This window comes from Sordaria macrospora, chromosome 1 (assembly GCF_033870435.1).
Source record: "Sordaria macrospora chromosome 1, complete sequence".
Taxonomy (NCBI): domain Eukaryota; kingdom Fungi; phylum Ascomycota; class Sordariomycetes; order Sordariales; family Sordariaceae; genus Sordaria; species Sordaria macrospora.
The window spans coordinates 2,011,263-2,021,263 of record NC_089371.1 but is presented as its reverse complement, the minus strand read 5'-3'; the positions used below and the strand labels follow the sequence as shown (position 1 = coordinate 2,021,263).

The 10,001-nt window shown below is 51.3% G+C and overlaps 2 protein-coding genes across 2 annotated transcripts; both read left to right on the top strand.

Moving 5' to 3' along the window:
• Positions 1 to 1,973: 1,973 nt before the first annotated feature.
• Positions 1,974 to 3,541, top strand: SMAC4_13029 (uncharacterized protein; the record flags this gene model as incomplete). The annotated part of the gene is made up of 3 exons (XM_024655337.1): positions 1,974 to 2,088; positions 2,277 to 2,738; positions 2,799 to 3,541. The coding sequence occupies 3 exons, from the start codon at positions 1,974 to 1,976 to the stop codon at positions 3,539 to 3,541; spliced, it is 1,320 nt and encodes a 439-aa protein (XP_024511237.1).
• A 2,027-nt stretch (positions 3,542 to 5,568) lies between these two features.
• On the top strand, positions 5,569 to 8,397 carry SMAC4_05386 (uncharacterized protein). The gene is made up of 2 exons (XM_003347039.2): positions 5,569 to 5,797; positions 5,866 to 8,397. The coding sequence occupies exons 1-2, from the start codon at positions 5,571 to 5,573 to the stop codon at positions 7,655 to 7,657; spliced, it is 2,019 nt and encodes a 672-aa protein (XP_003347087.1). The 5' UTR covers positions 5,569 to 5,570; the 3' UTR covers positions 7,658 to 8,397.
• The last annotated feature ends 1,604 nt before the right edge of the window (positions 8,398 to 10,001 follow it).

Below are 10,001 nucleotides of genomic sequence, written 5' to 3'. Positions count from 1 at the left end.
GTATTATCGAATTCTCCTTTTAATAAAAATTATACCTAAAATATTTTATTTCTTATATATTATATACTGTGTTTATTTAACATAATACTACTCTAATAAGTAATATTAATACTAATACTACTTTTTTTTATAAGTAGCGCAAAAAATATTTACAAAGAAAACCACCGGCATTATTTCTAATTAAGTTAGTAAAAATTTTAAACAGAATTTAAAAGATTCTTAATAATATACATATTGTATATATCGTCTTATCACGCTAAACTATTTACATAGTCTACCCTGTGGGTATGCGGTGCTGCTTCCGTTCTTAGTCGGTGGGAAAAACCGTACCGTGGCCGGATGAAAACCCTCCGCTTCTCTATTACAACGACGCCGTGTCGACGCCGTGCCTTCGATGTTTATCTTCCTCTCGGTATGACCTCACCGTCATTCCCGAGGCCCGATCTTTGATTCCGCTGCGTGGTCCCCCGACCGTACTCCCACTTTCCAGAATCAAAGATCAATTTGAATTCCCTAGTAGCTCTTCTACTTCCTTCGCTTGTTCGATCTTCACTGCCAGCTTGTACTCCTGCAGTCGTCCCAGTCGCAAAGCCCAGCGAAGGATTCGTTCCGCCCCCGCCACTGTCTCGAGTTCGTCGTGGAGTTATTCAATGTTTGTCGGCCACGTTGGGTCTCCCCATAACCATGTGTCTTCCGTTTCTCTACATTCCAAGACAATATGTTCGAACGTTTCCATCGCTAATTCGCACCGGCAGTACGGTGTTGTCACCTCCGGCATTCTTCTCTCGAAGAGGAACGCCCGTAAGCCTATTTTGCCCGTTCTGATTTGCACCAGGAGTGAGCTCATAGCCTTCGAGAGGTAGTGCGATGACTTCTCATCTGTACTGGGCCATGTGTGGTACTGCAGCGTGGTTCCATCGAACCGCGTACGCGCCTCTGCGGCACTCAGCTTCTTCCTTTTGCTCATCGCCTCGGCCACCCTAACGTGCCACCTCACTATCCACTCTCTCCGAGTTGCCTCTTCCAACCACCGTTTCTTTTCACCCGACGTGGGCTCTCTCACCTCCCCCTGCGGTATCGGGATGTCTTCTCTAGGGGCCCATCGCTCAGCCCACTCAGCCTTCGCTCGGCCGCTGACCGGGGGCAGCTGTAGTTGTCTACCTCTCCTTCTACCCTGTAACTCTGCCGCCATCCAAACTGGCGTTCCTCTAATGAAGGCCGCCGCCGGTGAGCGGGCGAGTCGTTCCTCAAACGCCCTAACCCTTTTGTTGAGGTAGAGGTCGAGGGGTGGGTAGAAGGTTGAATAGTGTAGAGACTTGTACCGTTGAGTGTAACGTTCACTGCAATTGTAGTCGATACTGTACATTTCTGTTCAATTGGACCCCCTGGCTCCTGCGCACTGCACGCGCCCCTATGGGGCTGGCACTCCCGCCTGCAGTCCAGGGGCCAGGGCAGGTTTCCAACTTCCAACAGATGCGGACGTTGAAAGACTGGATGATGTCTTGCATTTGTCCAACCGAAGCAAACCTCCGATCTTCCAACACTTCATCTTCTTTGAGCGCATCCCTGGACGTTGTCGCAAAAACTCTCGTGACCAACGGCAGCGACCAACACACGGCGTCCCGTCGCAACTGAACGCTACGGTCCCCTTCTTCCGACGACGACGAATTCCATATGCGCGGCCAGTACTCAGCCAGTATGCGCCTTCCTTGAAATCTTCAACTCCCGCCCTCCGTCCGTTCCCTATCATCCCGCGCCGACGACGCCTGCCGAACGACGAACATTGCGATTGAACGCCTTTCATCTACGATCACCCCTCCGATGCACTAGCCTGTGTGCAAGTGAACAAACGCCCCGGATCCTGCCTTGTTCGTCCGAAGCGCCACCAACAAAACTTGATCTGAGGTTTGGCCGCATACCCGGGCTGCGCTGCGACAAACACCACATCCCATGCCTCGAGGGCTGGGGACGACATGAGTTCCGTTCGAGCGCGCCGGTCCGAGACGAGATGGGTCACACGATTTATGCCCATCCTTCTAGCCGCCGTTTTCGGTCTGGCAACATACACCACGGCCAAGAGAGTTTGCGGTACGTCCTTGATTTATATTTTTCCTTCATCTCCAACTTCCATTTGGACAGCCGCTCCCTGTCCCCGTGTGATGTCACCCAGCATGTTCCCTTTCAGCACCTATAAATCGGGGCCGACAGGACATGTGGAGCTTCTATATGTTCTGTTTGACTCGGAGCTTTTCCCACTGACTGGAACCCTTTCGTAGTGGATCACTTCCTCCATAGGCGTCAACAAACCAGCGCTGCGATCGCAATCCTCGTCTTCTACTTTGTCACTTTTGTCCTAATGGTCTTGACCTATATTCGACTCTTCCTGGTTATCCATCAAAATCCCGGCGTCGTCGCCCTCGGACAGCGAGCGATATGGCGGCTGGAGAAGGAGGAGAAAGAGAAGCCAAGTTGGCGTCGACACAAGCATAAACAGACCGACGACATAGAGGCCAAACCTTACAGCAATGTTGGACCAGACGAGGACCCTGATAGCCCGGGGCTGGAGTCCTTTTACAGCAAAGACGTTTTCATCTGCGAACCGGACGGAAAACCACGATGGTGTCTCAGCTGTTGCACCTGGAAACCAGACAGGGCGCATCACTGCAGTGAAATTGATCGATGCGTCAAGAAAATGGACCACTATTGCCCGTGGGTTGGGGGGATTGTGGGTGAGACATGTAAGTTCAAAGAGACCACCGAAACACATGATGGCGACCTAGGCTGATTTTTGGGCGCAGCGTTTAAATACTTTATCCAGTTCACGTTCTACGGATCGCTTTGCGCCATTGTAGTTATCACTGCTTGCGCCCTTTGTACGCGACAGCGAATCAAAGCTGGTTACGGCCTCGATGGTTTTGTCATTGCCATGCTGGCTTTAAACGGCCTCCTTGGATTTTTCGCCATAGCCATGTTCACCACATCCACGCGGTATGCGTTCATGAACATGACAAACATCGACTACCTCAAGTCCAAAAACTTTGTACACAATCTCGCCATCCGGGTCCCTAGGGGCACTCAATCTTGTGAAAAGTACAAGGTCATCACCTATCCGATATCGAAACCGGGAGATGCGGGCCCGCAGTTGTTTGGGGAAGCTGGTGCAAGAGGTGCGGCCAGCGAGAGGGATATGCTGGCAACACGCACCTTCGCCATCGTGAAAACCGAGCTGGGTGAGAATCCATGGGATCTAGGCTTCTATCGAAACTGGAAATCCATCATGGGTAACGGGCTTGTAAACTGGCTATTACCTCTCAAGGATTCGCCCTGCGCGACGTATGAGAACAACGAGAGCTTTTACGAAATGGGACCCATATATCAAAGCGTGCGGGAAAGGTTCGGGCTTCCCCCGCTAACCGACGACGAGAAGGGGTTTACCACCTCAAAAACCGAGGCCGGAGCACAGCCTAAGGAGAGGAAACAAGTTAAGAAGCAGGAGCAGGGACAACAGGACCAGATGCATGGGCCGGCGGCAAACTTGTGATCATTGAATCAAATTATCAATCTAGATACCCCCTTTCATTTGTTTATGTACAATTTTTGTTTCTGTACTTTGCTGGCGCTCGGCGAACGGCCCGGCGGTTATGTTTCTTTTTACTCTTGATTAGATACTTTAATGTTGGATTATGGCGAGCACATAGGTATGGTGTTGATCTTACTGTGTCTCAGGATGTGATCATGTTTCATGGCTTCCTTTCTACCCCAAACAAATTTTGGAGCAAGGTTAGGTATTCATCCTTCACAATTCCCCGAAAGATGACCACCCGACTTTTGCAAAATTGCAGCATGATTTGACCATCGCCAATTACATATATCACTTTTAGTCGGCAGAGGCGTCAGTGAGCGTGGTCCCGCACGGCTTATACCATCTGAATGGCAAGTTCATCATGGATTTGTATAGCTTACAGCCGGCAAAATTTTGTGGTCACGATTAGGCTGGCACTCGCTTTTGCCTATTTTGCTATTGGGTTCATGAGTTCCATCATATGTATGTTCCTTGGGCCTGAAAACTAACTGGATGCCGTTGTCTGTGTTCAAGAAAAATGAGTTTTTTCTTCTTTTATCAACCTTTCCTTGCTCTGATATCTCGTAGCCGTTTGTCTTCTTGTGGTTGTGGGTGATCATTATACACAGCAGCTCACATCACTGCCCTCAAGCAGAGCGTCGAGGTTAATTGTGGAATGCAACTTCGGTTAGGATTCTGAGAAAGCCCAACTCTGACTGACATGATCCGGATGGAACAACGGGACACTTATTTGACTGCAACCTCAAGGACAAATGGTAACTGGCGATAACAGAAAACGATGCGTCGTGCGAACCGGTGGTATCGTAGGGTTCATTTGCATCGTTTACCCCCACGTGTGGGATATATGGTAACGCAGTATGTGTCTAGGCGGTGTGTTGTCATTTTGTGATTCCAGATCTCGGTTCTCATGCTGCGTAGAGAGAGAGGGTCAATAAGATTGTAATTTGTCTGTAACTTCGCGTTCGTTCCGTCCCAACGGTAGAATGAAGTCGCCCATCGAGCGTATGATCGAGCATGGACATCTTGGTTTACGACATGTTGCATGTTCACAGCAACCACTTCCTTTTGGCCAACAAACCGTATCCCGTATCTGGCACACATCGTCAAAAACCTGCTGTCGTGAGAAGTGATGTTGATGGCGGTACATGGCCTTTGGTTCTCTTCCCCGCGCAAAAAGTATCCCCAGACGTCCCGAGACGTGACATCGACAGGATTCGTTTATGTAACTCACCCTACCCCCGGCGCCTTACTAGGCAATCTAGACACTGTCGTGTTTCGGCAGAATATGTGGACCGTTCTGACACCTCAACTGGAGCTTCAGGTCAGGTGTATATGTAGTGTATCTCGCATATGCGGGAAGGGGCCCTTTTGGATGAACTGAAAGGTTGGGCTAAACGTCCTCATATCGCGGCTTTATATTTCGTTTTGTTGATACAGTAGAATTTGAGGCGGGTCAAACTGGAAGTCAGTTATAAGATGCCTTCCGTTTTGGTTTGAGGATGCAGACGAAGGGCCACAATCAGATGCTTTTGCAAGTGCAGTTGGTGGTTTTGAATGCACAGCAGGGAGCGCGACCTGCAGGGGTGGGGCTTCCGCATGCGTCAACGTGGGGATCTCATCCACTGATAGGCGCGGATGCATCCGTCCAATCACCCGCTGTGGGGGACCTCCCGGGTTGAACTTCCTCCGATCCTGTCAGCTTCCAAACAGTTTCCACAGGGCAGTCTGGACGCACTGGACTTCGCGGCCATTCTTTTGCTACACCATACCTTAGCGCGCTTTTACTCCGTTCGACGTGATTTCGGCAACTCTCACAACCGCCCGTCGCGACGCCATCTTTATGCACCTCTGTCACCGATAGACGTCTTTCGGCCATCCGCGATTACTGCCACGATTCTGACTGCCGTTGCCGGTCCGCCTTCGTCGCCCGTCCGACCGACCGACCGAAAATGACACCCTTGGCTGTCCACTCCGCCCATACGCTGCCATGTCGTCACCGCTCCATTTGCAGTCATTTCGCGACTCTTCTCCCGCGGGCGCTCCCGGCATGAAGCGCTCACGGTTCACATACCGTCACATCCAGCAGCTCGCCGCCTCGAGCACTTCGTGTCTGCTCAGGGTTATTGCCCACTTGGATCTCGATTGCTTCTACGCCCAAGTAGAAATGGTGCGACTGGGGATACCCGACGACAAGCCCGTTGCCGTTCAGCAATGGTAAAGCCACTCCCTGGCATTGTCCCCCCCCTTTCGGCATCCTCTGACGTCAAACTGACCTCGTATAGGCAGGGCTTAATAGCGGTCAACTACCCGGCTCGTGGTTTTGGCATTGGCCGGCATTGCAACGTGTCGGAAGCGAAAAAGCTTTGCCCGGATCTTATACACCAACATGTTGCAACATGGAGAGAAGGCGATGCCAAGTGGGATTACCACCCGGATGCCGCGGCCAATATGGCGACGCATAAGGTGTCCTTGGATCCTTACCGACTTGAATCTCGTAGGATTCTGGCTATCATCAAGGAAGAACTCCCACCTCATCTCCAAAAGGTGGAGAAAGCGAGCATCGATGAGGTGTTTATGGACCTTTCGGCACAGGTGCACGCCATCCTACTCGAACGTTTTCCTGAGCTTGCCAACCCTCCTCCATACGACGACCCGACCGAGATGTTGCCCATGCCATCCATTACCGCACTCGACTGGCGGGCTGATGCGCTGGTGGACCTGCCAGGCGAGAACGCTGAACTCGAGGATCCGGACTGGGACGACGTGGCTATTCTTATAGGCTCGGAAATCGTGCGCAAGGTGCGCATAGCCATCAAAGATAAGCTTGGATACACGTGCTCCGCTGGTGTAGCCTGTAATAAGCTGTTGAGCAAGTTGGGCTCGGCTTACCGGAAGCCCAACCAACAGACGGTGATTCGGAATCGTTCAGTTCAGCATTTCCTTTCCGACTTCAAGTTCACAAAAATGCGGAACCTTGGCGGCAAGCTGGGCGAACAAATCAGTCAGATCTACCACACAGATACGGTCAAAGATTTGCTGGGTGTCTCGGTGGAGCAGCTGAAATCAAAATTAGGCGATGACACGGGGGTTTGGGTCTACAACACCGTGCGTGGTATCGACAACAGCGAGGTGAACCCGCGCGTCCAGATCAAGTCGATGCTGTCGGCCAAGTCATTCCGCCCAAGTATCGCCACCTTTGAGCAGGGTGTTAGATGGTTACGTATCTTTGCCGCTGACATTTTCTCTCGGTTGGTTGAGGAGGGCGTTCTGGAAAACAAGCGGAGGCCGAAGACTATCAATCTCCATCATCGCCACGGCACCCAAACCCGATCACGTCAGGGTCCTATCCCTCAAGGCCGTAAGCTCGACGAAGAGACTTTGTTCGAGCTGTCCAGGAACCTGCTAAGTCAGATTGTTGCCGAGGGTCAAGTTTGGCCATGTTCCAACCTTAGCCTTAGCGTCGGAGGATTTGAGGATGGTGTCACTGGAAATATGGGCATTGGCGCTTTCTTGTTGAAGGCCGAGGAGGCTCAGGCAAGCAAGACGGGGGCACGGACCGCGATGGCTGATCCTGAAAATGAGATCCGCCCGGCAGAGAAGCGGAGGCGTCTGGATAACGGCGGGATAGAACGGTTTTTTGCGAAGAGAGAATTATCCCACGGCGCTAATTCTGGGTTGGGCTCCGACGATACAGCCATCAGTGGTCAAAGCGGTCAAAGGTTGGGCATCCTGAAAGAGGAGGTCATGTCAGGTGAGCCGGCCGGTTCAGAGGGGGTGGACAAAGCCGATGAGGTATATAACGGGAATTCTGAACCAGAACCCGGCCCAATCATCACATTGACGTGCTCGCGATGCAACGCCAGCCTCGATAGCCCCGAGGAACTGCAAAGCCATCAAGACTGGCATTTTGCTAAAGAGCTCCAAGAACAAGAACGTGTCAGTCAGACATTCGTCAATCAACCATCAGCATCTAGCTCGCGTGTCGACAATCAGAAATCCACAAGCACGACGCCGAAGCGACAAGGTAGACCGAAGAAGGTCGAGCGTGGGCAAAGCAAACTCAAGTTCGGTTAAGAGGCTACTGCGATTTTCATGACACGGCGCCCTGATAACGGCATAGCGACATGAGTGCACATGTGGAGAATTCGATGCATGAATCCACAACACGCCGTCTGATATCAAAAAGTGCCTTTGGCTGAGCTATCCAAGTTTGCACATGCCGTCCTCCACAAAGACGGCTCGCTCTTCAGCTGCGCGACGGGATTGACTACGACATCTCATCAGAGCCTGCGTTATAGCGGTGACTGAGATCCCAGGGACAAACCAATCAGTGCTTGGTCAGATCCACGATTCTCTTCTGGCACTCAATGGAGGGTAACGGGTCGGCAGTCCCGCTTCCGAATATCTCGTGAAGCACATTTTCTCGTTACATGGCAGCCGAATTCCATGGGCAGGCTATCAAATCCTTGGGTTCTTGAACCGCGTCCCCCGAAAGATGTAACTCCAATCTGCGTACAATGAGTTCAGCTCGTGAAAGTTGGAGTCGATTTCCTAACATATCACTGGCAGCTTTAGAAGTTTCAAGGGACTTCCACGAATGGATCGTCTGATTGTCATGGCAAATTTGAACTTTGACGGGAACAAAAGAGCATACAAGACAAACAGGCACAAGATGCCGTCAATGGTCTCTGAACTGGCGGTTGGATACTCGTCATGATGGGGGTTCCTGTCTGACAAATTGGCCGACACGGCATGTATCCCTTTGTTTTGGTACATCAGAATGGAAATACGATGCAAGAGCATGTTCTGCACTGAGGTTGCTTGCCAATGTGGGAAGAGAAAAAGGCAAATTCGGTCATAATAACTCGGGACAGTGAGCGTGCTCAGAGCCAGACGGTCGCCTTGTCGTCGAGCTTACATCCTCACCACCCGAAGTGTCGGACGAAGCTGATTGGCTGCGGGAGACCCCATCTCATGCGGCAGTTTGCGGCGTTGCAGAGAGGTTGGGCTTCCAGACTCCCAGACGCATTGATACCCGATTGTTGCCAGAACCCGCCCGTTCCCAGACCCCATTGCTCCCCCATTGCGTCTCCATCACGAAGCCCACCAGAAAGTATCCTGACGCAGCTCTTTTACTAGCCCAATCTGTCTTCAATGCATTTTAACCCGCGTGGAAGAAGCGACGGCATGGGCATGATTCGGTAGGTCATACTCGGCACATCCCACACATGCGACGACGGCGACCCATCAGTATCAAGAAACCATGGTGGACGCTCAAATTCTTGTACGCACACACACGTCACGGCGACAAGCGACTCTTCCATCCATGTGTCACCTTCAAGCCTTCAGCCCGTTAGCCAGCACTGTCTGGCGCATGGGCCGGACCCTTCAACTTTGGACGATGAGATTGGTTGTCCATCTCTGTCATCCATCACTATAGGTTTAGCCGCCTAAATATTTAGAGCCATGTGGCAGTGACTCTGCGAAGACCACCTCCATTCTACGCACGATATTCAGGTCCATCCGTAGACGACCTCATGGCACCACAGTAGACATTTGAGGCCGCCTTGTTCTCTGTGTATAAATCTGAAGTGTCTCCAAATGACATCAACGATTTTCGTGGTATGATCTTTCGACGAATGACTTTTATCTGGATTTTAGGCCTTCATTGTCTCCCGCATTCAGCTATCTTTGCGCACCGGGCCTATCTCAGATTTTGCGCCCTTGACGCCCAAATGGGTCACCGAATATCCACTACCAAAACAGCGGTGTTCCTTGCGTTCACCTCAACGCCTGGAAAATCTGCACAGTACGGTGTCGGCAGCGCTCCGTGTCCGTTTCTTTCATTGACTGGTACGAGTTACCACCAAAGATTGACGCCGTGCGGTTGAATTGATTGACACCACACCTCCGCGTGCGATTTTGACGTTTCCACAACGGCCCCCAAGCCAATAGAGCCCTCAGAATGGAAGAGTCTTAAAACAACACCAGACCTCTGACTGTTTGCACAACTTGGCAGTTGGCACCAGTCTAGAATGCCGATTATCCCTTTAGCGGTGAAAAAGGCCACTTTTGTACCTCCAGGAATGTCGACCCAATGGATAAGTCTTGATAACCCAATGCTACCCTTTCAGTACTTCTGGTCACTCGGCAAATAATACCAATGCCTCGCTGTAGCAACCAAAGCTAGCGACTGAGATGTTAGTCCAAGAGTCCCTCAAAGCTGATGTGGAGGAGGTACAAAAGTGGCCTTTTTCACCGCTAAAGGGATTGAGGCCCAAATGATCCCAGGCGCAAAAGCGCACTTTGGCAGGTGACGGCGTTGAGCCAGGTCGCTCCTAGGTACCAGGTGCACCTTTTTCACCTATGTATAGGTAGGTTCGCTCGCCAAACAAAAACCCGGACGCCCGCTAACGGT

What these genes read in the sequence shown, in the direction of transcription:
- SMAC4_05386 (XM_003347039.2), top strand. Translation starts at nt 5,571, where the DNA reads ATGTCGTCACCGCTCCATTTGCAGTCATTTCGCGACTCTTCTCCCGCG. An exon ending in CCCGTTGCCGTTCAGCAATG is followed by an intron (nt 5,798 to 5,865) that starts GTAAAGCCACTC and finishes GACCTCGTATAG; the next exon opens with GCAGGGCTTAATAGCGGTCA.